This window comes from Mollisia scopiformis, assembly GCF_001500285.1.
Source record: "Mollisia scopiformis unplaced genomic scaffold LY89scaffold_11, whole genome shotgun sequence".
Taxonomy (NCBI): domain Eukaryota; kingdom Fungi; phylum Ascomycota; class Leotiomycetes; order Helotiales; family Mollisiaceae; genus Mollisia; species Mollisia scopiformis.
Genome location: NW_017263591.1, coordinates 1038192 through 1063711, shown reverse-complemented (window position 1 = coordinate 1063711; position 25520 = coordinate 1038192). Strand labels below are relative to the sequence as shown.

General features: G+C 46.8%; 12 protein-coding genes across 12 annotated transcripts; 7 read left to right on the top strand and 5 right to left on the bottom strand.

Annotated features, from left to right (window-relative positions):
• The first annotated feature begins 23 nt into the window (after positions 1-23).
• On the top strand, positions 24-582 carry LY89DRAFT_58771 (uncharacterized protein). The gene has a single exon (XM_018209445.1). The coding sequence runs from the start codon at positions 79-81 to the stop codon at positions 430-432; it is 354 nt and encodes a 117-aa protein (XP_018072022.1). The 5' UTR covers positions 24-78; the 3' UTR covers positions 433-582.
• Positions 583-883: 301 nt separating this feature from the next.
• LY89DRAFT_584189 (isoflavone reductase family protein-like protein CipA) lies at positions 884-2025 on the bottom strand (the record flags this gene model as incomplete). Its single annotated transcript, XM_018209254.1, has 3 exons — positions 884-1574; positions 1738-1937; positions 1993-2025. The coding sequence occupies 3 exons, from the start codon at positions 2023-2025 to the stop codon at positions 884-886; spliced, it is 924 nt and encodes a 307-aa protein (XP_018072021.1).
• A 681-nt stretch (positions 2026-2706) lies between these two features.
• LY89DRAFT_615869 (uncharacterized protein) lies at positions 2707-3957 on the bottom strand. The gene is made up of 3 exons (XM_018210742.1): positions 3879-3957; positions 3709-3796; positions 2707-3629 (listed from the first exon to the last, which is right to left on the bottom strand). Exons 1-3 carry the CDS (start codon positions 3916-3918, stop codon positions 3188-3190), a joined length of 570 nt encoding a protein of 189 aa, XP_018072020.1. The 5' UTR covers positions 3919-3957; the 3' UTR covers positions 2707-3187.
• An 818-nt stretch (positions 3958-4775) lies between these two features.
• On the top strand, positions 4776-5872 carry LY89DRAFT_684644 (uncharacterized protein). The gene has a single exon (XM_018214922.1). It carries the CDS (start codon positions 5060-5062, stop codon positions 5495-5497), a length of 438 nt encoding a protein of 145 aa, XP_018072019.1. The 5' UTR covers positions 4776-5059; the 3' UTR covers positions 5498-5872.
• A 410-nt stretch (positions 5873-6282) lies between these two features.
• On the top strand, positions 6283-6695 carry LY89DRAFT_58864 (uncharacterized protein). Its single transcript, XM_018209490.1, has one exon. It carries the CDS (start codon positions 6363-6365, stop codon positions 6567-6569), a length of 207 nt encoding a protein of 68 aa, XP_018072018.1. The 5' UTR covers positions 6283-6362; the 3' UTR covers positions 6570-6695.
• On the top strand, positions 6694-8673 carry LY89DRAFT_58810 (putative quinate permease). Its single transcript, XM_018209466.1, has 4 exons — positions 6694-6983; positions 7035-7464; positions 7516-8176; positions 8230-8673. Exons 1-4 carry the CDS (start codon positions 6877-6879, stop codon positions 8646-8648), a joined length of 1617 nt encoding a protein of 538 aa, XP_018072017.1. The 5' UTR covers positions 6694-6876; the 3' UTR covers positions 8649-8673.
• A 485-nt stretch (positions 8674-9158) lies between these two features.
• Positions 9159-10841, bottom strand: LY89DRAFT_584410 (cytochrome P450; the record flags this gene model as incomplete). The annotated part of the gene is made up of 4 exons (XM_018209260.1): positions 9159-9194; positions 9253-10501; positions 10569-10719; positions 10769-10841. 4 exons carry the CDS (start codon positions 10839-10841, stop codon positions 9159-9161), a joined length of 1509 nt encoding a protein of 502 aa, XP_018072016.1.
• A 564-nt stretch (positions 10842-11405) lies between these two features.
• LY89DRAFT_707125 (uncharacterized protein) lies at positions 11406-13048 on the bottom strand (the record flags this gene model as incomplete). Its single annotated transcript, XM_018217579.1, has 4 exons — positions 11406-12127; positions 12180-12304; positions 12358-12641; positions 12691-13048. The coding sequence occupies 4 exons, from the start codon at positions 13046-13048 to the stop codon at positions 11452-11454; spliced, it is 1443 nt and encodes a 480-aa protein (XP_018072015.1). The 3' UTR covers positions 11406-11451.
• A 3928-nt stretch (positions 13049-16976) lies between these two features.
• On the top strand, positions 16977-17750 carry LY89DRAFT_733494 (uncharacterized protein; the record flags this gene model as incomplete). The annotated part of the gene is made up of 1 exon (XM_018219806.1): positions 16977-17750. One exon carries the CDS (start codon positions 16977-16979, stop codon positions 17748-17750), a length of 774 nt encoding a protein of 257 aa, XP_018072014.1.
• A 318-nt stretch (positions 17751-18068) lies between these two features.
• Positions 18069-19197, top strand: LY89DRAFT_615859 (mannose phospho-dolichol synthase). The gene is made up of 3 exons (XM_018210741.1): positions 18069-18316; positions 18374-18525; positions 18581-19197. The coding sequence occupies exons 1-3, from the start codon at positions 18216-18218 to the stop codon at positions 19048-19050; spliced, it is 723 nt and encodes a 240-aa protein (XP_018072013.1). The 5' UTR covers positions 18069-18215; the 3' UTR covers positions 19051-19197.
• Positions 19198-21940: 2743 nt separating this feature from the next.
• Positions 21941-23567, bottom strand: LY89DRAFT_747353 (uncharacterized protein; the record flags this gene model as incomplete). The annotated part of the gene is made up of 3 exons (XM_018221120.1): positions 21941-22827; positions 22909-23338; positions 23389-23567. Coding segments are annotated over 3 exons (1410 nt in total), but the record flags the coding sequence as incomplete, so codon positions are not given.
• Positions 23568-24573: 1006 nt separating this feature from the next.
• Positions 24574-25492, top strand: LY89DRAFT_781817 (uncharacterized protein). The gene is made up of 2 exons (XM_018222516.1): positions 24574-24765; positions 24827-25492. Exon 2 carries the CDS (start codon positions 24841-24843, stop codon positions 25318-25320), a length of 480 nt encoding a protein of 159 aa, XP_018072011.1. The 5' UTR covers positions 24574-24765; positions 24827-24840; the 3' UTR covers positions 25321-25492.
• Positions 25493-25520: the final 28 nt, after the last annotated feature.

Sequence of the window (25520 nt, the reverse complement as noted above, 5' to 3'; positions counted from 1 at the left end):
TTCAGTTGCTACGACTACCAATTCTGCAAAATACCACGAGTCGACGATATCTCTGTGCTTAACAGACACCTAGAGTTGATGGGTATAGACTCTTGGTTATCCCTTGCCGGGCGCACACCTGAGCTATCAGATGGTCCGGCCAATCTACTTCGAACTGCTCCGGCGCTTATCAGTCGCTTGATGCGAGAATTTGGGGACGACTTTGCGAATTTTGAATTCACTGCAACGAAAGGTGGTTTGCAGATTATACAAAGCCTTGCAAGAGAATTGATGCAACCTTTGGAAGACGAAAGCTTGAGTGAAGCAGAGCAGATCTTCACCTCGGTTGCTTTGTTACGGATTGCAAAAGTAGCATTGTGCATTGCGCTAGAATCAGATACAGAACAGATTCGAGGATATCTTTCGACGGATATACAAGTATATGTAGCTTGAAAACAGGGGTAGAACAGAGACCTTGATGCAACGGAAGCTCAGATCTGTCGAAGTAATAACAGAAGGAAGGACGTAGAAGCTCATATCTGCTACTAAGAAAGGAATTCAAAGCACTACAAAGCCTCACCATCATTAAAATCTCCATCAAAACGTGGCACTTGATTAGGAATCAAGAAGAGGAGGAGGAAGAGGAACATGAGCCCGCAAATGACTACTATGCTAGATAGTCGACGATCTAGACAGTATGTAAAGGGTTAAAAGGAGTTATTAGAGACTTCGAAGGATTAAATAGTTTCTACTGTACTGAAGAATTTAGACGATGAGCACCAGTAGAGAAAACATATTTAGAAAAGCGACGATTAAACGAGGAAGGTCGCGTATTCTCGTCAACATACCTCGTCATAGCTAACCCACGTCTCCAAACTTGCGAATCCAGAACTTCCATTTCCATTCAGTTCAAGATCGGAGCCAAAATAGCCTCAATATCAGCATCACTCTTATCCCCAGCAATACCCAACAGCTCATTATCAAGCTCCTTATACTCAGCATCATACCCCTCCCCAAAGAACAACACGTAGAGATACTCGAACAGCACAGGAAGAGAATCATCACCCTTCGCCAAGGCCGCATCAGAAGAACCCTTGATAGAAGTAGTAGACGTCGGCACCGGCTCCCACGACTTCGTTTTCTCGGGCGCGACCTTCTTAGCAAGAGCGAAGATCTTGTTCTGGGTGAGGACTAGGTCCTGGATATACACCGCACGATTTTTCGTTTCGTCGGGGTGCTCTAGAACACCAACTACAGCTTGAGCGGTAGATTTTAGTGTCGTGGTCGAGAAAGGTCGATCGCCGCCGTCGAAAATACGCGGCTTGCCAGATTGTAGGTCGAACAAGAAGCTATGTTCAAGACCCCAGTCCAAGAAAGTGCCGTTATAGACGTAAGTGTATGTGAAGTCTGGGTTCGAGGCGGCTTTCTCCTCGATCAGCTTTTTGACGTTGACTTTGGCTCCGAAGATTGGGAGGTTTGCTGTGATGGCCTCTATCTTGGGGTCTTCGAGGTCGTAGCCGAATTCTGAGGGGAGGAAGCGTTTGACTCCTGCTGCAACGGCTGCTTCGACGGCGGTGGTTTGGCCTTGTAGACCCCTAGATGATTGAGGGATTAGCAAGGCCCTGGATAATGAGAGCGAGGAGAGTGAACGCAAAGGCGGAATTTCAAAACGTCCGGAGTAGAGGGGGAACATAATGGAAGCGTGCGGGAGTGATTAAGAGGAGGCAGCAGTTATGCAAATGACCCAATCGTGTTTACATTAATCCGACTGTCGAGATAACGGCATCATTGCCACGAAAAGCTTCCGTAAGGGAAGCAACATCACTGTAATCGACATATGCGATTTTGACCGAGGATGGGAAGGCAGCTTTTGAACCTGTACGAGCCAGAACAGACACATTGAATTTTCCCGACTCGACAATGGCATTCACGACTGCCGTTCCGACGGCACCGCTTGCCTGTCAGATGTTAGTAGTGCTAGGAGGAGGAACACTAGTCTGTGGGGGAATTTACTCCAGTGACAGCGACGGTCTTGATCACGGTCATTCTGTGTGTGATATGAAGCTAGTTCGGATATATGGTATTGATTAGGTTGTGTGCAAAAGAGTTTCAAGCAACTTCGGAGAGTAAAATATGGATATGATGATTGAGTCGAAGACAATGGGAATGGTATTCCAAAGATTTATATATTCCGTTCAAGGAGAACCCATCGGAGTTAAATCATGGCGACATTCGATCAGTAAGCCATGTTTCCACCGCAAGGAGCTGGAAAGAGTGCTTAATCATATTGATTGTAAAACCAACATATCTCGCTACACCTCTAGCAACGATTGGTTGGCGCGTACGAAAGCGATTGGTTGAAACCTGTTCAACCGCGCAGATGATCGGTTACTTCTGTCAAAACTTCCAACGCAGTTCATTTAGAAACAGCCATGCTGAGTAAGGAAGGAGTAAGTATTGACGAGCTTTGGAGAGAATCTCGCGGTCGATATTTGAAGTCCCGTGATTACCACTCATTGGCCGCTTGCACTGCAGTCGTGATTACCGAAGCATCGTAACAATCCGTGGTAGTCCATGGTGCGGAAGATATTAGCAGGATACTTTACTTCAATCTTTGTGAGAGTCGATAAATGAGGGGGTGATAGAAAATGAGGTCAACACCTCCTCATTAGCAATCACTGCACCCGCAACGACGGTGCATACGATATGCAACAAAATTTAAGATTCCCCCAACACTCATTGAACTTCCAACTCCAGTCAAAAAATGCTATCATAGACCTTCGACTCGAAAGTGCAATGCGAAAAGAAACGTCAGATTCCACCAGCACTTATTGGACTTCCATCTCCAATTTGAATGCTGCCATGAACCTTCGACGCACCGCGATGTGCAACAAAATTTCAGACTCTACCAACACTCGTGGTATTTTCAGCTTCATGAAAAATTAGAGATGTTTTCTCGCTTGGCAATCAGGATTTTAGGAATTTCCCTCCTATGCCTCCGACAAGGGCTGAGTCATTGAGCGTTGAGCCCTGGTATTGAGAAGACACTCGTCCAGCCAGGAAATTCACCAACAAAGCACCACCGGATCAAGTCCCAGCACACATAGTACAAACAAATATTCATTCTTTCTGCCAAGCCATCAAGCGTATATGCCACGCTACTCCATGGCCTCCAGTCCTCACATACGCGTCCCCATTCTACCATCACCTAAACAAAAACCGCCAACCCCAACGCACTCACAGCCGCAACCCCAACCGTAATCCACCCCGTCCTAATAACCTGCTGATTCGTAAACTGCCTCCCCATATCCCACACTAAATGCCTAATCCCATTAAACGAATGAAACGTAAACGGCATCGCAACCGCAAACTTCGCCAACACCTTCGCCAGCACAGGCCAGCTGCCAAACGCCGCCGCCATGGTCGCAGAATCCAGATGCCATCCAAACAAGGGAGAGACGAGGTATGCGGCGCCGAAGACGTAGAAGCCGCCCGAGAGAACGGCGCCCGTGGCGCGGTGCATGATGGAGTTTAGCCAGGTTATTTGCGGGCGGTAGATGGTGAAGTGGGGGGAGGAGGGACGGTTCTTTCGTTGGGCGACGAGGATTTCGTAGGAGTCGGTCGGGGTGAGTTTTTGTGTTGATATGGGGCTGTGGTTCTTCTTGTCAGCTTGCTTTCTTCTGATGGGAGAAAGAGGTTGAGGGAGGAAGGGGGAAGAGGGCAACGAACCGAGCCTGAGTCGAAGATCCGATGGCCAACGGTTTCAATGTGTTCTTGAACGCCATCTGCGACAACATTGAAGGCTGCGAGGCCGCAACTGTGGTTCTCTGTTAGCTGTCGTTCTGATCGTTGAGGTGGGATGTCCTGATCTCCATCTTATCGCTGGAGGGAAGACGTACGCCTGCGCAGCGATTGTTGAGCTGCACGTTGTGCCAACATCGTGAATTGAGCAGAGTGAATGTCCTTCTCAAGCCGTGACGATGATGAGGTTGTTGTTTGCTCGAAGTCGTCTTGTCGTTGTCGTCGTCGTCGATACGGAATTGACCGGTCGGAAGCTCTTTCCTCGGTAATAGTGCCTTCCAATCGCATTTCATCAATTGTCAGTCTAGACTAACCAAGCAAAGACTAGACTACACGTGATGTCTAAAATTGATGAAGTTCGAAATTTCGCGCGCAAATATTCTTCTTTCTTCCATCAAGAGCATCAACCCATCACGCTGCTAGATCTACAGTGGCAACCATGGTGAATCGATTGAGTGGTAACGTTATGTTATTGCAATGGTCGAGAGCATGTTCTGAGATGGAAGACGGATCTGTCGTTAATCTCGACCTCGAGGATTTCCGTCTCGTGGTCGTTTCATTTTATGATCTACACTGCAATTTGGAGTTTGAATTGAGCATGGGACTGAGGAACTGCGGTGGAAGAACTTCGTGAGGAGGAATGCGACGAAAATTTCAGAGAAAATATGAATGATATAGATGGAAGGTCTGAATGCTTGTGGGCGAAAGGAGTGTAGTCAAGAAATTTTAAAGTTATTCGGTTTGTCCACGTCAAACTCCAATTTTCTTTCTACTGCTGTTGTACTATGTACTGGGTTCTTCTTTAACATTTCGTGTTAAATTGAAATCAAAGGACAGTTTTTGGCTCTGCTTAGACGCTAAGCTACTTTACCTGGATCTTGCAAACTGATCCAGGTACTTCTTTTCGCGCTGCCACTCATTTGGTCGTCTTTAACTACCTACCTTCTTCCTACAGCTATCAACCCCAAGATTCGAAGACGTCTCTCAAATACACATCGAGATCCGCAACCATGAGCTCTCCTCCTTCTGATGAAGAGCTGCTACAATCTGTTTCGGACTTGCGACCACTTCATCCCCACCTTGGACGAGCCAAATTCCTCTCCCTTCTGAAGGCAAACCGTACGTCAAAGTTCGCGCTTGGTTTCAAAGATAATTCGAGAGACAAAGATTCCCGATACTTTTTTGAGAGAGCCCACCTTGGCTCCAGGGTCTTTTGTGACTCCAAACTGATCTTTCACTAGATTCATGGACATTGAGCGAGCAACGTCTAAAGAAGTGCATGGACCAGAACAAGCTCGACGCCAAACCCGAGAACGAAGATACTCTTCCACGCGGTGATAACTTCAAGTCTATCGTCAAAGATGCCTTCAACGACTTCAAAGTCCGAGAGCGGAACTTCTTCCTCGCCTTGTCCAGATCGCAGTGTCTAAAGTTTGGCGACAATCCAGATCCCATGTACGCGACCTGCCACATGCGACATCACATCGAGATCCTCCTAACCTTGAAGGAAGTCAAGACTTGCGCCCTCATAGCACACTATACCGCCCGGGACATCGTCACAGAAATGGTCGAACAATGTCTGAAGCCGGTAATGCAGGCGTACAAGCTCTCGCGATATGGCTTCCAACTGCACCAGATCACACATCCCATGCATACGACAGCTCACAGCGGATTCCAGAACGCTTGGGTCTTCGCAGACACGAGATTGGCTCTCTAGCCTGAAGTTACCAAGCTGTTCCTGACGCCGAATGAAGGACCAGCTGACGAGGGTCGCATTGGAGTAGCGTTAGGCTATCCCGTACCAGGTCAGAAAGCAACGTTCCGTGCGGTGGATTATACGGAGATGGACGACATTCGAGCAGCGACAGGAAAGGACGTTTGTTGCGTCTCAGCACACGAGTTCTTCTGTGGTACTAGTTCCGATTAATTTCGAGATCTCATGTTCCATTTTGATCGCTGCTTGACGGCTGTGGACTAGGTTGAAACCCACATTAGGATGGATTTGGCGGGACATGAGGACTTGGATAGATGGGTGAAGCGAATTCAAGGGAGGGAATAATTAGCATTTGATGTACCTGAATGAAAATTCGATGATTTTTGAATATGATCCTTCCCCGAGACACATCGAGTGGATGTTAAGGGTGACGAGATAAATGTACACACAGATGTGTCTCTGCTCGGCCTCGATTTGGGGCCGCTGCTACTCACTTTGGCGGCCAGTAAGTAGTCTTTGATTGAGCTCATGTGAGCGTACGGTGAAGCCCGATAGTCTCAAAGACACATGTATGCTGAAGTATGACTGCAAGGGTTTTCAATATACAGAGTGGACGGTTGATCAACATAATGATGTTGGAGGAATGGAAGTTTCAGACCCGATGAGAATATTGACTTGAATCCTGTGGCTTGAGACAAGTGGCTGAGGCTCACGTGGACTGTCAGAATTGTGAAGTTGTCAGCTTCCAATCAACTCGCTCTTGATTTAAATTCAGCCATCAATCTCACCCAACTTCTATCATGACTCGCGGTTCATATTCTGCTTTTTTCACAGATGGATCAAGCGTTCCGATGTCGGTTAAAGTATCATGCACCTGGCTGGATCTTCAACAAGTGATCAGAGTAAGCCACAGCCAAGAAGATCTCAAATACTGCCAATCAATCCCCGCGTGGAGACGAGACCATTACCATTCATCGCGTCTTCGCGGGGTCGAGAACAGCATCAATCCTCTTTAGGGCGTTTAGTGAATGTCCGCGACTCGGATAAGGACCCGCGCCCGGATCTAGCCCCCTGAACCAGAGCAAAACCCGACGCACTCAGCGAATGAGGAACCAAGTGGACGCTACCCACAGTGGAGCGGATGAAAATTTTGCCATCGATGTGGGGAAGGACGACGACCAGATGATCGGGCCCAGACGTGGAGAGGAGCTGAGCTTTGTCTCGAGCGGATGAATGATTATCTTCCCCATACCCCAGATCCCATTCATAAGAACTGACATATTCCAAGTTCTTGGGGATCGACAGGTCAAAGCATTTTGACAACCTTCTCCTCCTTCTCCTCCTTCTTCCATCTTGAATCGTAACCAAGACAAGAAGACAAGATGGGTCTCTTTACCAAGGTCGAGGATCGGCCGACGCCGAACAATGTCTACAACTGGCGTGTGTATGCTTGCGCTGCTCTCGCAGGTTCAGCTGCTATCATGATTGGGTAAGTAGACTTCATGATGTTGCGAAGGTGGGAACTAATCAATTGGAATAGCTACGACAGTGCTTTCATTGGTACCACTTTGGCTCTGAAGTCATTCAAGGAGGAGTTTCATTTCGAAGACCTCTCAACAGCTGCTGTCAACCTCCTCAACGCCAATATCGTCTCTTGCTATCAAGCTGGTGCTTTCTTTGGTGCCATCTTTGCCTATGTTGCCGCCTTCTTCATGGGACGAACATCCGGTCTCGCTGTCTTCGCTGCTATCTTCGTCCTTGGCTCGGGTCTCATGCTTGGAGCGAACGGCGAGAGAGGATTGGGTCTTATCTATGCCGGGCGTGTACTTGCAGGTCTGGGTGTTGGTGGAGCTAGTAACTTGGCGCCTATCTATATCTCTGAGATCTCGCCTCCAGCTATCCGAGGACGTCTCGTCTGCATGTTCGAACTTGGATGGCAGATTGGTGGGTTGGTCGGCTTTTGGATCAACGTAAGTCTAACATCTACATGCTCTTTCACTTCGACGCTAATGATTCCCTAGTACGGAGTCAGTCTTCATGTTAAGCCTGGTCACAGTCAATGGATCATCCCCTTCGCCATCCAACTTATCCCATCCGGCCTGCTCTTCCTTGGCGCCTTCTGGCTCCACGAATCTCCTAGATGGTTGATGACCAAGGGCAAACGCGAGAAGGCCATCAAGAACCTCTGCTGGATCAGAAATCTGCCCGAGAATGATATGTATATCAAGGAAGAAGTTTACATGATCGACCAAAACATCGAGCGACAGATGGCTGCTGGCGGTCTCGGCTTCTGGCAACCATTCAAGATCTTGGCATCCAACAAGGCTATCCAATGGCGATTCTTCCTCGGCGGTTCATTGTTCTTCTGGCAGAATACTTCGGGTATCAACGCTATCAATTACTATAGTCCCACTGTGTTCAAGTCCATTGGTATCACTGGAACCAACACCTCGCTTTTCACCACTGGTCTCTTCGGTGTCGTTAAGACAGTTTTCACTTTGATCTACCTCACCTTCTTGATCGATCAATATGGACGACGCAAGCTCTTGATGATCGGTGCCATTGGAGGCAGTCTCTGCTTGTGGTACGTCGGCGGCTACATCGCAGCCGCGAAACCAGCCGAGCACCCCACCACCAGTCTTCCTCCATCTGGCGTCTCAGCCATTTTCTTCTTCTACCTCTGTAAGTCTCCCTTCGCTCTCCCCTCCCAAGTGCATCCAGCTAACAGAACCCAGGGACCGCATTCTACTCCCCAACATGGAACCCCACGCCCTGGGTCCTCAACTCCGAAATGTTCGACCAAAACGTCCGAACCCTCGCGCAAGCCTTCGCCGCAGCCAACAACTGGTTCTGGAACTTCCTCGTCGCGCGCTTCACGCCGCAGATGTTCACCTCGATGGGCTACGGCGTGTATTTCTTCTTTGCTGCACTGATGCTGTGCTCGGCTGTGTTTGTGTATTTCCTGATCCCTGAGACGAAGAATATTCCGCTCGAGGGTATCGATCGGTTGTTTGATAGGCGGTTGAAGGCTAGCCAGGCGCACGCGATTGTGTGGCAGGAGTTGGCCGAGGAGGAGGAGGTTATTAGACAGGGATTGAATGAGGGTGGGTTGGAGAAAGAGTTGGCTGTTGAGCAGGTTGAGCAGAGGGTTTAGGTTGAGGTGGGGGAAGTGGAAAATGTTCAAAATGATGGATGTATGATGACTATAGTTCAATACCAGACAGATGATATTTATAATGTTTTCTTTGGCTAATTACGTCCTCATATGCAAGTCTGTGTTCGAAGACAACGATTTCAGCTGCAAGTATGGATCGGTGCAAAGCGACAACATTGGCTTCGGGACGATGGGCAAGCGCAGAATATGGAATCAATATGCTCGAGAAGCATGTTAGAACGACTAACAGTTGTCTCCGGGTATATGGATGAAATCTTGTAAGCAGCATTGTTACTTTAGTGATCTAAATAATGAGTCCCAGGCTGTGATACCATCCAAAGGGAAGCAATTCAAAATATCTCTGACGAGATTTCTATTTATTATACACGTCTACGACCAGATCAAAACCCTGAGTCCAATATCGTGAAATCGAATGTTTCTCGCGTCTACAAGAGACAACCCAGCTTTCGCCTCTGCCATCATGTTGCCCAACGAGAAGGTAGCTTCATATTACATCCGCGTCGTGAAAACAAGCGGACACTCATCCTGCGAAACATTAGCATCCAAAGATATATCAATATCCTGCCACGGAAACTCAACATACCATAGGAAACAACGTAGCAAAAACCCGAATCTCCTCCGACCTCCTCGTAGCATGATGCACCCAATCGACCTCCAACGCCGCCTTCCCAATCATCGCCGCCATCGTAAGCGGGACATACTTCCTCGCCAGACAATCATGCGGCCCCGCCCCAAAAACCAGCCAATTCTTCGTCTTCGACTCCGCATCCCCAGTAATCCAACGTTCGGGGTCGAACACATCGGGATTCGGGTAGGCCTCTGCGTCATGTAGCGCAGGGTAGCAGGATGGGATGACCATGGCGCCTTTAGGTACGGTGTAGGTTGACGTGAGCGGGAAACTCTTCTTGGCGAGGTAGGGGACGAAGATTACGGGTGGTCGGTAGCGGAGCAGTTCTTTGATGACGGCGTTGGTGTAGGTCATGGATTCGAACATGGAGAGCTTGAAGGGTCGGTTTCGATCCCCGTTGCGGACAGCTAGGTTTTCCTCTCGGACGCGTCCCAAGACGTCGGGTCGCTGGGCGAGGATTTGGAAGAGCCAGGTTGTGGCGCTGCTGGATGCATCTTGGGATGCAAAGAGGAAGGTGAACATCGTTTGCCCGATCTCTTCGTTGGTGAATTCGCGGATGAGGTTTGTTGGTTTCTCGACTCCTTCTTCCCCTGCAGCGATTCTGGAGTTGTAGTTCTTCGATTCCATCATGTGTAGAACCCATTCGTCGACTATGCAGGTTGGCTCTGCGCCGGACTCCATATTCGCTTTGCAAGCAGCAGCACACTTGGTGAACTCAGCTAGAACGGTATCTGCGATTCGTTTTCCTCGCCAAGTCTTCGTGAACGGTACATGGATGGAGAAAGGAACGTTGACTAGCTCAAGCGCAGCAGTGACCAGGTAAAAATCATCAGCAATTCGCGTTACAGCATCTTGAGAGATGTAATCTCCAAAGAAAGTCCGACACGACAACGCACAGTTGATCTCTCTGAAGTGCCCCATGAATCCCATTGGTTTCAGTCCGTTGGCTTTGCTGGCAGCGACGAATTTGTCGAAGTAGTCAGTGTAGACTTTTTCTTGGACGGGTAGGTAAACCGACAGAGCTTTATTGGTGAACAGACCAGTCAAGCCTCTGCGATATTCGGCATGAACTTTCCCAGTCAGGAACACCCATGCTGATGTACCTATAATGTCTTTGGCGATTGGAACTAGGCAGGGTTCGGCGTATGTTGGTGATTTGAAGACTTTGTGTGCGATGTCGCGGTCTGACGCTAGGACGACAAATCTATGAAATAAAATGTCAGCACTGCTAATCATCTGTAGAACCTCAACGGCGCCATGAAAGGCCTTACTTGTGGAATACCGAAATGCAGCTGAGTGGACCACTTGCCCATTGAGCCAGGTACTCTTCGAATTTTGGGTAGAGAGCTGATATGAAGGGTCCCATAAATGGAATCTTGAACATAGGTCCTACTATTGAGCCCTTGTTTTTAATATAGGAGACTAGACGCTGGTCAGAAGAGGTCGTCGTCCAGAATCTCGAAGGACGTACATTGGTCGTAGGCAATCAGGATAAGAAAGATCGTGATGACCAGTTGCCAGCCATTCCAATCGGGAAAATACATCGACAGAAAGTCAGGCACCTTGCTAAACTGAACAAGGTGAGGTCCATTGTTCGTAGATCTCGTCGTGTTCCCTTCCATGATGGTAGTATCCATGGCTTCGTCCGAAAGCATAAAGTCATCCACCGATCAGAGCGAAAGACCTGGGAAGTGAGAGCCTCTTATTGAGTATGAGAATAGTCTAGAGATTTGCTGCTGATTTGAATTTCTAGCAGCTCGACCAAATTAATCGAGAAAGTCGGCCCATGAGTGGCCACGGCTTGGGCACTGGGAAGGGATGAGTGGATACGGTTCCGAGATTTCCGATTGATCTTTTCTCGCAGAGACCCATCTTTGGCATGCCTTTTTACTCCATGTATCTTTCTTGGGTGCAATAGATGGGAATACAGTGTCCCATTGCGGACTAGACTCCGATTGCACGGCCCAATCCTCAAGATGAGCCGACTCGGGAGAACACTCGCTTATGCGGTGGAGGTCAGCATCCGGAGTCTAGTCCTATTTAGTTCTAGACTCCGAATCACAAATCATGCTTCTGGGAGAGATAGACCTCGAGCATACTTCAGATTCCATCTGCGGTCAGGGAATCGGAATGCGACGTGCCAATAGCTGGCATTTAATTCTTCAGGGATATCAAGACTTCCTCCCACCTCTGCTGAAACAAAGCTCCTTGTTGCATCCTGATCCAAAGAATGCTCTGCAGTCGAAGAAGGACATCATCCCATACTTGTAGACCGAGAGCTGTTGTGGCTATGCAAGCTTGGTCGAGGAACCATTGGTGGTCCGCTGTATCCCCTGCAGCTGCCATACCGATGGAGATGAACCATAGTTTGAGCGAGTCGAAGTCGTTTGTCCAGATCAATGTCTTGAGATTGGTTTTCAACTGGACCATGATGGCATTCTCTATGTCCACGTGAGAGTAGTATGTCGTTCCATGAATAATCAGCATGTAAAGCGCTAATGCGTATCGAAGACATTCCGAAGTAGATGACTGCTTTGTATCCACAGTCGAGAATGGAGGTAATAGCAGGAGCTTATGCACGACGTAGCATGTCAGATCATGTAGCTCAGTAGTTGTCAAATTTGAAAGGTGGGGATCGTGAAATATGTTGCGGAGATGGCTCAAAATGTTGCTCATGACAGGGTTGATATCAAGGTGATCCAGAGTCAGTTGTTGGGAAGGTGTATCCTTCGAAGCAAGATGCCACTGCGGTATTGGGCCAATCCCAGTTCTATCCCCAGAATCGTCCTGAGTTTGGAATTGAGGAGTTCCCGTGACCAGTAGAGACACCCTAACATGAACTGTTTAGCACTTCATTCTAACCTCAGGAGTTCAAAGCTCACCATAAAACCATTCGTGCCGTAAGCGGACTTGAACACTTAACCTTGTCAATTCCGCCTCTGACATCAACTATTCGCTTGACTCCGTCAATGTGCATTCTGCTCGCTTGGATGTGTCCCTTTCCGTGCTATGAACGTTAGCAGTCCAGAGTCAAAGCCACATCCGGGAATACATCCTCACTTCAATTGCTGCTAAGGTAACAACAGAGTTCAGCGTTTCATCCTGGAATGCCAAGGAAGAATCTTCAATTTTGCGTCTCACCAGAGACACAGAATCAACCATAAGAAGCTCTGAGATTGGAAACCCTTTTTGAGCCCGCACTTCTTCATCTAGGGATGCCGTCTGCAGCGAGACATGGAAAAGGGCTGGATCTTGAAGGGCCAGCGGCCACCACGAGACTAGAAATGGATTTGAATCTGCATTCAAGTCCAGAGGGTAGTATTGGAAAGCGATGTTTGATAAGACTAGTAGTTTTAGTTTGCTTGTTCTCGATAACGATGGAGAAAGACTTACAATGATGGATGAGACGTTGAACATGTGTCCGAGGAAGCCTCGTCGCGGGGTAGACAGAAAATGGATCTAAATACTCATTCGATGGATTCTCCAGCCGTACCAAGCTCTCAAACCGCCTAGGCGTCACTCTAACATTTCTTCCGGTAGCGGAAGACACATCGAATTCGTTCTCGAGCGCAAGCTTGCGAGTTCCTGACGTTCCCGTGGAGGTATCATGTGGTCTCGAAGGTGCTGGTTCATTCGTGTAGAGACAGCGCGATTTTCTCTTCATGCATCGCGAGCATTGGGGTATTTGGAGGTCGCAACGATGTTTCGCCTTTACACAGGCATTACAAGACCTACGGAGGGATGTCCGCATTTTCAGGTGCACATAGTGAGGTTCTATGGTTGGAGCGTGCAAAGGATGAGAAGGGACTGGGTTCAGCGTCGGCCTCGCTTAACTTTGTTCCGCTCTTAGTCATGATTTCTTGCAATGTTAATTTCTTCCTGACTTCTCTCTTACTACACTCTCTTGGCCGAAGGTGTGTTTCGAAGGCTCATATTACCGTTCTCTATAAAACATTCTTTCATCTCTCCAGCCTTCCTCCCTCCCAACTACAACTTCCAATCTCCTGTACTAAAAGCTTTCAGGTTTCCCGGACACAACTGATCTAACAATAAATGAAGGTTATAGCAAGGTTTGAGCGACGAACGACTTGGATATCAACCGTCTGCTGCGTCCTAACAACCGAAAGTATTAAGACCTGCAATTTAGTAATTTCTGTAAAGCCGATCTCGGATTTCAAAATTTAACTCTTCGTGCCAGCTTCCACTTGCTCAAGATAACTAAATTCGCTCCAAGGAATACGCGTATCTTGACCAAGCTCTTTCTTCCGTAAGCTTTCATGTCCTTATTCAGCTTGATCCTGATAACGCTATCTCCTTACCTCCATCGAAGATCGTAGAGACCGTCTCGTATCTGCAACTGTTCTAGCAATTCCAAGTATGCATAGGTGCGTAACAAGTTGACAGATGTTTAGCCTGTTTTGGACACACATCCCAAATCGCATATGTTCAACTTTGGACTAGTTTTTATTTTCCCCGTTTCCATATTTCCATCGATGTACTTTCATCTTGGTATCGCTTTTCTTAGGACATGGATGCTGTTGCGAACTTTTTCCCCAAGTCAAGTGTCATTTTTTCATTAGAAATTACCCTACTCAACTAAGAAGCACTATAATTGCGTGTCAGCCAATGCTCAAGTGATGATGGAATATACGCGGCGATAGGTAGCTGGTAGAAATTTGTCTGCCAGTACTATACTCCCGTCGTCGTGGAGAAGTAGTAGAGACAAAAGGAACGTAGAATTCAGGGATCATTAGCTTAGGGGAGTCAAATGCTAGTCAGATCCAAGGAAGTCCGGTTGGTAGAGAATTATCTTACGTGAATTGAGTATACTGGCGCCTGAAACTGACAGGCACAAGAACCTCGGTTCCAAACTTATAATGTAAGTCACCAATTGAAAATTTACCGCATTAACGCACTCCCACGGCGAGGGGGCCCATAAAACATAAGCACCGAATCACATCGCCTCTGATAGCGAATAGCGATTTGCCAATACAATGCGAACAATACATGTGACCCTGAGGATCCCTCGTATTCGAAGGTGAGCCCTGTCAGTGTTAGCTGACAGGTGGGGTGTTATTCCTAGTATAGGATGATCTTCCCCAGATAAATCTTTTGGGATACCTGCAAGCAGTGAACCTCATTATTGAATAGTCCATAAGCTGACGATGCTTCTGGGAAAGAGTTGCACACAAGCGATACATTGCGATAACGACAGAACGATTGGGCTACTCGTAATACGGATAAATTCGCATTTAGCAAAATTGCTTCAAACTTGCACTGACTTCTGTCCGGGCGCATCCAAACGTCGGTAGACCACTATCTCCATTTTCCTCACCTTACACCACAGGCCTCAACATGCTACTTGTTTGAAGCAATACGTAGGCATGAAGGATTCGAGGCACAGAATCGTCGAGATGAAGTATATAAAGGGCTCAGTGTTTGCAACTTACAAATTCCAAATCCATCTTCCTCACAATCACATCTCTTTGAACTTCAAGGATCGAAAATCAACAAAATGCGCTTTGCAGCTATCCTCGTTACTCTCATGGCCTCCATGGCTCTTGCTGCCTCCTCGGACGAAGCCAAACGCTCTTCTCCGAATCCACTTCAAGCCTTGTCGCTCGAGAAACGTCAGGATTGTTGCGAGGACCCTCCTGGATGCGGTTGCCCCACTGTAAGCATACTCTAAACTTATTCGCAACAGCGCTTCAACAAGTTACTGACTTCTATACAGTTCTGTAGCGGAGACTGTGCTGGTTGCTGCTGATAGTCGGCTCTTGCGCTGCGGAAGATTTTTGGTGTCAAGCTCGGTCATGTCACACGGATAGCTCAATGATGACGGAAAATATGAGACACTCAATCATTATTGAATTTCGCAAAGCTTCAATCACTACGAATATATAACAATTCACTCGCTACTTCAAACTTGCTGTAATCCCACCTTGCTATTCTTAAATATGGTGGCTTTATTGATGCCATATTTATGCTTACTAGAGTGAATGGTACGATGAAGTAGTAATTATCATTTTTCTAAATTTACCTATATGGCCTCTAACCTCTCCCGCCCTTTAACAATTCCGACAAACTCGATGCCCATTCTTTAGGAACAATGGGATCTTATTCGATCGCTGTTGTCCTGCCTGATCTTTTTAACAGGAAGTCTCAGACGACAATTTTGTCTTTTCGCTCCCATCTCGGTTAATCAGCGTCGCCGCTTTGCTCAGGCGCTACTCACCCTCGCCTCACCCTCTGCTCAGGCTGCTCAGTCACGTCCCTGTTCTCCCTCTCAGTGGCCAATCATTATTGTGTACTGCTCAGCTCTACAGTACGAAAGTTGTCAAACTCTACTTAATTATTTATAGGGGGACCAAAACAGGTTCCTGAAAGCCCGCATAAGACCTCTTTCAAAAATACATCTTAATCTCGTAAGGCGGAATTTTTTTTTAACGTAGAAGGGGCCAGGTCAAAGACATGATTGTCCCAAAAAGCCACCACCACGACTCCGTAAGCAAAAATGTCGGCAATGCGGGAAACTGTTCCCATTCGACAAAATTGATGAGCATAGTGAGGTATGCAAGTTTAAAAAATGCTCTATCTGCAAGACCGGAATACCTCCAGATACATTTCATAAATGTCCGAGGCCTAAGCTGCGGTGCAGAAAATGCTGTAAAGAAGTTCTGGCAGAAGAGATCGATACACACAGCAGATACTGCAAGTACAGAAAGTGCCCCACTTGCAAGAAGGGAATACCTTTGGACATAACCCATGATTGTCCGAAGAAACACCATATCGCTAAAAAGCAATACCCTAATTGCTTCAAGTCACTACCACCTGATCAACTTAAGTCACATCGCGAAGACTGTAAATTTGTTCGTTGTAATAAATATGGCAGATCAAACCCGTTAGGCAGTACAACACACAACTGTCTCGGTCCTCAGGCGTCGCGGTGTCCAAGATGCTCAAAATCCATTCAGATAGAACGGCTTAATGAGCATATCGCTGGGTGCAAACTCAAGGTGTGCAGGAAATATTCGCGCAGAGTATTGGCTGGTGATCTTCACGAATGTGGCAGGAAAGTGTGCTCTAGTTGTGAAAAGTCTCTCTTGGAGAAGGACTTTCCGGAGCACCAACTTAAGTGTGAAGTAAAAAGGTGTTGGCAGTGCAGGAAAGGCAATATCCTGAAGAAAGAATTCCTTCAACACTTGCAACAGGAGTGCGGAAAGAAGTACTGTTGGAAATGCGGCAAAAGTGGCATCCGGGAGAGCGAATTCACTCGACATCAACATGAGTGTAACATGATACGTTGCCCAAACTGTCGAAGACGGCTCATGAATGATGCTATCCACCTTTGCCGATTTGTGCGCTGCCACTGTTGTATCAAGCCGGTACTCAAGACAGAATATCCTGACCATCGACCAGTTTGCTCCAGCGTGCTATCGAAGAAGAGACTTGCCTTAGGGCAGAGTGGGTTCTGCAGCTGGCTGCAGCATATAACTAGTACTCCTTGTCCTCGTCCTCGAGTAAATGGCCTCCTCCACTGCAAAAAACACGCTGAAATGCGTAATCTGAACAAACAGCGCCAAGAAAACACAGAAGTCGAAAAGCAGCGCTTCCGGCGTGTTCTTCTTCACAGAGACGGGCAGGTATCACGTTGGAAATCTTCCTCGATAGCCGAATCAATGCACACATGGGCACAGCTGCCGAAAAACGTCGCTATTTGCGATATTGAGGCATGCAATTTAGGTCGCTCAATAACCCATTTGAACGTATTTCAAATTGCCATTGCAAATGCGAATGGACAATGGATCATTCCACCAACAATCATTAATCATGAAATCACAAAAAGGGAACTATTCGAGGCAAATGCAGGAACACTTGTGAATAATCTTGTGTTCAGCAAATTCTACGGCGACGCTGACGAAACAGAAGCTCGAGGCAACGGAAAACGAACGGCGACAAGGAAGGAACTTGGGCAGGAGCTTGAATCTTACATCACGAATGAAGGACCTATTGTCGAATGGTTCGAATGGTCATCATACAACATCGATTGGCTAGGAGTATATGCAGGATTAGTGTCTGTCGGCTTTGAACACTTACTTCCACTTATGCCAACGACGGAACGCCGTCCTCTCCTTTGGTTTCGAAGGATAAGGGCGGCTCTGAAGCTTGAGAATCTGGGCTTGAGTCTGGGGAACTTGTTCGCGATTCTGTATGCCGAAGACGATGAGCTGCTCGCGCAAGCTCATTACGCCGGTCCAGACGTCGAGATGCTAATCAAAGTTATCAAATATCTTTTCGCCAACTTAGAAGGCTCTCAAATTCCTGGGAAGATTGAAAATTATTTCCATGTCATTGACATTGACCTTAGTGAGATCAACGGCCTAAACGATGACCGAGCGGAAGAGGCCCAGAGGGACCCGACACGGAAGAGGGAGTCGAGGTTAGTGAGATGAAGATATAGATGGTAATGAAAAATGAAGCGACTTAGACAAAAGTTGAAAAGGCCGAATTCATTGACAGCGAAGACGAAGATCAAAGACCGAAAAAGGGTTCGAAGATCATTGACGCCAGTGGAAGGGACTTCACAGGGGGAACACCGAGAAGGGGAAGTGTGGGAGAAAGTGATGTAGAATCAGTGAGGTGTGAGAGTAGCGAGGGAACCGACGGAGTAGCTAGCACTTCAGCCTCAGGCATCTATCGTTTTCACTTCGCGTTATCTTTTCCTCGCTAGATCATGTGATATATGAACAGGGTGTTGGAACAACCTGCCGCAGTTTGGCGCGTCGGTCCTGAACGCGTCCTTCAGTAGACTTTCTACTGTTTTCAGCTTCAACCCCTCGCAGGCATCGACTTCAATCCCTCGCGGGCATCGACTTCAACCCCTCGCAGTCGACTTCATTTCACAGCAACCCAAACCAATGGCTCCTAGAAACAAATATTCCGTCATTTTACCGACCTACAACGAGAGGAAGAACCTGCCCATTATTGTCTGGCTGCTCAACGACAGCTTCACGAAGAAGTATGATATGCGATCTGTCAAAGATCTAACAAAATCATAATATCTGACAGCATATAGTGGTTTTGAATACGAAATCATCATTGTCGATGATGCCAGTCCAGACAATACCGCTGAAATTGCAAGACAACTGCAGACGGCATTTCCCAACCGGATCATCCTCAAGCAGCGTTCGGGGAAGCTTGGACTGGGCACCGCGTACGTTCACGGTCGTAAGAGAATCCCACATGAAGGCTATTCTGCATTGATTTAACCTCTTATTCTTAGTCCAATTCGCTACAGGAAATTTTGTGATCATCATGGACGCCGATTTTAGCCATCACCCCAAGTTCATACCTGATATGATTCGAGTTCAATCGACGAAAGACTATGACATTGTGACCGGTACAAGATATTCTGGAAAGCATGGAGGCGTCTACGGCTGGGATCTAAAGAGGAAGCTTGTCTCAAAAGGTGCAAACATCTTCGCGGATACTGTACTCCGTCCAGGTGTAAGTGACCTCACTGGCAGCTTCAGGTTATACAAAAAGGACGTGTTGGAAAAGGTTATCACGAAGGTGCAAAGCAAAGGGTATGTGTTCCAGATGGAACTTATGGTATTAGCGAAGGCAATGGGATACTCTGTCGCTGAGGTGCCTATTAGCTTTGTAGACCGTGTATACGGGGAGTCGAAGCTTGGGTCATCAGAGATCGCGGAGTATGCAACAGGGGTTCTGAGCTTATGGATGAGGGTCTAGGAAGGTTTCTTGATTGAATAGGGAAGGGATTAGAGACATTGGTTTGTATATTTTAGTTACATTGACTAGCAAAATTCCATGCTACAAGCTACCCATATTTTTCGTTACTTACATGATAGAAGCTAGCATCTAGAAATCGGTAGCGTCTATTTAGGGATACTTGAGAGCAGTACTTGCACTGTTAAGGATACACCTTGGAAGCACAAAGCCAAAGCAGAACCCGAACTCGAACTGACCCGAAATCCCCGCACTGGGAACAAATACCTGATAAGCCTACATCTGCTTGAAGGTATCTCCGCCGACTCCATCGCTAAAAAAAATATTATCCAAGGCAGGTGTAGCCATATAGTTTTAGTTTAACAGAATAACATAGAAAATAAAGCTGTAGCTTTGTTTTAAGAAGAAGCTTGGACTTGAAGAAACGCAGGCATAATCAATCTACTGAAGTACAAGTCCCGGTCCGCGAACCAGGTAAATATAGATTCACACATATCTCCTTCCTCCTACAGCTACATCAATATCCCTATTGTCCAACTTCCATGTAGTCCTTCTCAATCAACCTCCCAATCTCCAACCCTCAGCAGCCTCCTTCACAAGCGCAGTATTGAGATACTCCCTAATCTTTACTACCTTCCCCGTCTCCACATCGAAGATTAAAATCCAGCAAAACCTGCTCATTCCCTATCAGCCTGTCATTCTCGTCCTTTTACTAATTTTCTCATAGCGCAATGAACCGAAATAGCACGAGACCGGAAACCCACTTATTATTATAAGGTTTCCCATTCTTTAACGTCGCATACCCACTATACTTAACAATCGCCTTTAAACCCACTATATCCATCTCATCGATCTCCACCCGTAGAGGCGTTGCTAACACATTAGGTAATGGAGCCCTGATTTTCTCCTCCTAGGACTCGACATTCTGTTTCCGATTTTAGCTCTTGCCCAGCAAATATCTCTTAAGGTAATTAGAGGGGAAACGCACGTAAACTCCTATAGAGTATTTACTATTCAGATCAGGATCGCCAATAAACCAGTGCACTTCCGGATCAGATGCCGAGAGGAAGGGATCCCATTCCCCTTTTGCACAGGGACCGAGGAAAGATGTAAAGTGGGTGAAGGTGAGTGTAAATAGCATTTTGTTGGCTGTTAAGCACTTCTATCAAGAGTTTGAAAATACTTCAAACTTTGTATAAAAGATTTAGATCATGAGTACTGGTTGTTTTATGTATTATTAAACGAAAGGGGTTATTGCGGTATATACGGAGGAATCTTTATATCTTAGAAATCAAATAAATTTTAGGGCATAGAGTGTAGTTTTATATTGGTTTAGTATATGTGTAATACCGAGGATTGATAGGGCCATAGTTTTACACTTGCCGTCCACTATCACGAGTTGGCATTTCATGCTTATAAATCAGAATTGGACTCCCACTGGACTGCTGTATTCAGATGTATTAGGGAAATCTACAAGAGAAGGAGAGTTGACGAGCCTCCCAGTCCATCACTTCAAAAAGCTACTTGCGTGTGACTTATAAATTCGGATCCGAGTCTCGGAGTTGTGAACATATAAGGATGGACTTATGAACTTGCTTGTGTCTACTGTTATTTGCCCAATTGCTAAGACCCCGTGTCAACACGAGTAGCAATACAAGTGTTGTGTTCCCACAGCCACATTATAAAAACTCAAATGTTGATATTCTAACAGGACGAGGAGCCACTCAAAGGTCCGCAATGGCTGTGGCAGCGAAGAAACAGCTGTTATAACACGAATATATCAATTCTTAGGGCTCGGCAAAGAGAAGTTAATATATATTCTTATATATAAATCGTTAAGGGTGAGTTAAGGATGCCTCCCTCTGCTTATAGGTCACGTGACGAGGGGCCTGAACCGGCTCCAGGGACCATTGATAACTGTGATAAGGGAACGAAAACGGTCACCGTATCTTAGCTTGGAGAGGTGGCTCTGCTACGGGCAGGCGACCGGGATCTGCATAATTCCAGATATAAATAACATGGAAACTATAGCCGATTCACGGCGGGGGCTGGAAAGGATCCCCTGAGCAAAATCCAGCTGACTCATTAGCGTGCTCAGGGGCTCTGGGCTCGGCTCAGGTTAGGGCAGCGACTGCTCAGGTCCAAAGACGGAAGTGGAATTTAGTGGGCTGAATTATCGTCTGAGACTTTAGAGGAAGTGTTCGCGCATCTGGCGCGTTTTGTGCGCTTTGCGCAATTCGCATTTTCTTTCGCCTCTGAAAGGGGGAACCAAGCTGACTCAACCAAACAAAAAAGTAGCTAATTCGGAAATTAAACTCGCACTTTAATTTCGTTTAAATTCTTAAAAATCGCATTTAAAGCTAGCTTGCTTAACTTTCCTACTCTTCGCTAAAATATATACTAGCCTTCCTTAGCCTCGCCAAAAGATCCAAAAACTCAGCCTTCCTACTCCTCGCCAGCTTAGCTTAAAGCCCCGCGAAGGAGTGTGTTGGAGACGCTGCATCAAAGAGAACCCTAGATGTTCACGATCATTAAGGAGTGATAAATTCAACCTATGAAAATGTTGTGCTGTTTTACGTGACCATACTCAGTGCATACTACTATTCAAGATGAACACCATATCCTCTAAGATGTGTTAAACACACTTTCTAAGCCTGGGGTACTCAGCAGCGTTAACGTCCAGCAGCCGTGCCCTGAGTTTGGGGCATTGGTGAGCCTGGAATTTTCGCTTAGGGGCGCTCCTTAGCCTGAATAGTGTGTTTTTGTACGGAGACAATGAAGACGGGGCCCACTGTGAATTATCGCAACACAGGTCTGAGATGATAAAGTTGAGGCCGCAAGAGTTCAGTCAGTAGTAGTAGGACTCTATCAAGGCGTCCAATCTATATATTGTTGCCTAGCTTCCCTCACACTTTCTAAACATGGTTGAACATGTACGTGCAATTATCGCTCTCTGCCATACCCAGATAACTCATCCATCTATGCAGTTGAGACGACCTGTGTCGATCGGGCTTTCCTCGTCGTGTTGCAAAAAATGAATAACGTAAGACTTATTCCGAGTAGAAGCGTGAGCGAAGTCATGACCATGTTGATAGGGAGTGGGTTGTTCTCGAAATGGACCGCAGTAAGATCTTCCAGAGGGCCTTGGATTAGACCAACGATACCGGATACGAACAAGAAAGACCCAAAGATTGTACCCATGGTCGCCAGTCCGAAGACACATTTGATATAGTCTATCAATGCGGCGATAAACATTGGCGCGTAAATTACTGACAACCAGATGTTTATCGTTCCGGCGAGTTCCCACGGGAGGCAGCCAATCAATCCAACGAGAGTCCCTGACGAAACGACGATGAGCCAGATTGATACTATGTTGCCTTGTGCCACAACCCAAGCGCTGACAGGAATGCTGAGCAGTGAACCTAGAGGGAGAGCGAAGCCGTAAAGGTCAGCCAATGAGTCGGCTGCAGCTTTCGAGGATAAGAAATATGAATATTGAAGTCGGATCGTGGCGGTGGTATAGTTGATCCGCAAGATTTGCACAGCTGTAAATGCTGCTGGGATGAAGAACCACGATGTCTTCATCTGTTGCATTGCTGCACGACGATGAAGCCGAGGCCATTCGCTAGATAATCGAATGAATTTGTACTCTTCGGTAGTTGTTCCTTGCGCCTTTTCTTGGATCTCTGCGTCTTCTTCGCTTTCGTAGCCTGGTAGTAGACAAGCGACATCGTCTCCGAGGTCCTCTTTACCAATATCTATCAATGAGATGCTAGTTGTCTTTTCGGAAATGTTCCTGGCTCGAACAGACTCAGCTTCAAGATGACATGCGTCTTTGGATGCCAGTCTAACATGAGTCACTTGTGTCGGCATGAGAATAAATAGGACCAAAGACACAAAGATTGGCACGGACAGATATGCCGTGAAAAAGTGCTCAAGGGACACTCTACTACTATCATGGAAATAGCTGAAGATAAGGAACACAGCCGAGGATCCGTCAAAAGATCCAGCCAGAAATGCTCCCACTAAGTTGGAATGCTTTGGAAACAAGCCATGCAGGTGCAAAGATGAGGTGAAGACGAAGCGGCCACCAAGAGCGAGGAAAACATATCCCACAAGCGGTGCGTCAAAGAGGTTTACAGATGCTCGTGGGAAGAGGATAGCGCCGAGAGCTAGCAACCCGCTCCCCGCGTAGCCAGTGGCTTTACTCCCGAATCGATCAAGAAAGCTGCCTACTGGGAGAGCACCCAGATGTGTAGCAGCAGCTGCAATAGTAAACATTGAGTCCAACCTGGAACGTCAAAATCAGAGCCAGCTCACCACAATTCTTAGATTACGCACCTCAATACTTGTTCAGGGCAGGATTGCCCTTCAGGATATTCCTCGGAAGCATCAAGATCGTGACAAGAACCTTGATAGAAGCCATTTTGGATCAAAATCGGCTTGAGTGGTGCATATCCAAATGTAATAGCTGCTGTAAGGAAACAATATACCAGGGTGGTACATAAGAGTACTGCACGGGGAAATTAAAAATGTGAGGGAAGTGAATCTGATGTGATAACTTACGTATTCTCCTTTTTGGTACGGGCAAAGTGGTTGCCATTCTTTATTGGAGTATTACTCGCTCTCTTACACAGAGTGGCTCTTTGGGCACTTTCGACTGTGATCAATTAAGTACAAGTGGGGCCGATGATTCCACAAAAACTTTGGATTGAGAACGTATCTCGATGAGAAATTGTTTAAATGTCTTCATCGTGAGTATTTCACATAATGCGCTCATGATATGCCCATTTCCTCAGGATTCTTGCGTGTCATGCTATAGTGCATGAACAGTATCATTCCCGGTGAAATATCGTTGTACACGCTTCTAAAAATATTCTTGTAAGATATTTCTGAAAACAATCCTTCGTTCCTTCGTTTCATGGAAATTTTAAACAAATCCACGCGGCCTCATTTTCCCTCACATTCCCTCTATGCCGTGTTATCATGCTTTGAACTCAACCCTCCGCAATAACGGATACTGCGCGTCTAGCGGGCATCAGACGGGTTGGACTTCTATAAATTTTACTGGCTGGCTTTTCCCGTGCTTACTATTTCTCGGCATCATTGACCAGACTATTGAAACAATGCATTATTAAACTAGCACGACGCGTCTTCTTGGAATCCTCATTCTGTAAGAGAGCTTTCAGGGCTTATTGTTTAAAGATGCAGGATTTTGCTTCCCGCGCCGTTGACAAATAGGAGCGAGTCGCCAAGTGTTCAGCTAAGGCACAGACATAATTTCTGATCCTCCGAGCCAAAGCTCAGCCCCTGAATCATAACTAACGAGGTAAGCGAGAATTAGGTGATGGGGTATCACCAAAACCTTTGAGCTTGGATGTCTATTTCCATCACAGAAACTACACCCAGAATTCACTGCAGCCTAATGCATGCGACATAATCCGTTATTTTCGAGGAAGGATTCATACGCTGTGGTAAGGAGTGTAATCCTAGAGATTCGGGTGGAGTGATTATAAAAAACGTGGGTGCATTGTGGTAACAGCGGGAGATCGATCTCTTTTTTGTCTAGCACCAAGTCAGGAAAAATACAGGATAAGAAGTTCTTCCTTCGCGGGTGAACTGAGATACATTCCAAGTCCATCTTTCAGCCTTCAATCAAATTTGTCCATCTCAAACCCAAATTTCGTCTGTCAGTGACCAATCCCTGTTTTACACACAGTAAGTACTAGACCGGCGATAGTTACTACGCACAACTTGTTTTCAAAGCTAACAGTATCAGCATCAAGAGACAAAATGCGTTTCTCTGAGATTGTTGCAATCTTGCTCGCCACTATTGCTGTTACAGTCGCAGCTCCTGCCCTTTCCATACCTGAAGATGTGGAGCTTCTCTTGGAGCGTGCTCCAGCTCTCGCTCTGAAAAGAGAGCCCGGAGTCATTGCACTTAATCGACGTGAGCCGGAAGAACGAATCAAGCGGGATCCAGAGGAGAGGATCAAGCGTGAACCTGAAGAGCGCGTCAAGCGCGATCCAGAAGAAAGGGTCAAGCGAGAGCCGGAAGAGAGAGTGAAGCGTGAGCCTGAGGAGAGAGTCAAGCGTGAACCCGAAGAGCGCGTCAAGCGCCAGCCCGAAGAGCGCATCAGGCGCGAGCCGGAGGAACGTATCAAGCGGAATCCAGAGGAGAGGGTCAAGCGAGAGCCCGAGGAACGTATTAAGCGAGTCCCAGAAGAGAGGATCAAGCGGGACCCAGGAGAACGCGTCAAGCGCGAGCCTTGATCAAATCTTTCAACCTAGTAGAAACTATCATACCGACTCAGAGATTAGGAGATGGGTGCTGTGGGCGCTTAACTTTTCTTTATCGTATCTTGCCATGAATTGTTTCCCTTTTTTCTCGTCTAGTAGTTGAAAGTTTTCTTGTGTACCGAGAAATTCTCCTTTTGAATGGACCCCAAAATAAGGAAATGAACCTTCAATAT

What these genes read in the sequence shown, in the direction of transcription:
- LY89DRAFT_58771 (XM_018209445.1), top strand. Translation starts at nt 79, where the DNA reads ATGGGTATAGACTCTTGGTTATCCCTTGCCGGGCGCACACCTGAGCTA.
- LY89DRAFT_615869 (XM_018210742.1), bottom strand. Translation starts at nt 3,918, where the DNA reads ATGTTGGCACAACGTGCAGCTCAACAATCGCTGCGCAGGC. An exon ending in TCAACAATCGCTGCGCAGGC is followed by an intron (nt 3,797 to 3,878) that starts GTACGTCTTCCC and finishes AGAGAACCACAG; the next exon opens with TTGCGGCCTCGCAGCCTTCA. An exon ending in GGATCTTCGACTCAGGCTCG is followed by an intron (nt 3,630 to 3,708) that starts GTTCGTTGCCCT and finishes GAAGAACCACAG; the next exon opens with CCCCATATCAACACAAAAAC.
- LY89DRAFT_684644 (XM_018214922.1), top strand. Translation starts at nt 5,060, where the DNA reads ATGGACCAGAACAAGCTCGACGCCAAACCCGAGAACGAAGATACTCTT.
- LY89DRAFT_58864 (XM_018209490.1), top strand. Translation starts at nt 6,363, where the DNA reads ATGCACCTGGCTGGATCTTCAACAAGTGATCAGAGTAAGCCACAGCCA.
- LY89DRAFT_58810 (XM_018209466.1), top strand. Translation starts at nt 6,877, where the DNA reads ATGGGTCTCTTTACCAAGGTCGAGGATCGGCCGACGCCGAACAATGTC. An exon ending in TCAGCTGCTATCATGATTGG is followed by an intron (nt 6,984 to 7,034) that starts GTAAGTAGACTT and finishes CAATTGGAATAG; the next exon opens with CTACGACAGTGCTTTCATTG. An exon ending in TGGTCGGCTTTTGGATCAAC is followed by an intron (nt 7,465 to 7,515) that starts GTAAGTCTAACA and finishes ATGATTCCCTAG; the next exon opens with TACGGAGTCAGTCTTCATGT.
- LY89DRAFT_615859 (XM_018210741.1), top strand. Translation starts at nt 18,216, where the DNA reads ATGGCTCCTAGAAACAAATATTCCGTCATTTTACCGACCTACAACGAG. An exon ending in AACGACAGCTTCACGAAGAA is followed by an intron (nt 18,317 to 18,373) that starts GTATGATATGCG and finishes GACAGCATATAG; the next exon opens with TGGTTTTGAATACGAAATCA. An exon ending in CACCGCGTACGTTCACGGTC is followed by an intron (nt 18,526 to 18,580) that starts GTAAGAGAATCC and finishes TCTTATTCTTAG; the next exon opens with TCCAATTCGCTACAGGAAAT.
- LY89DRAFT_781817 (XM_018222516.1), top strand. Translation starts at nt 24,841, where the DNA reads ATGCGTTTCTCTGAGATTGTTGCAATCTTGCTCGCCACTATTGCTGTT.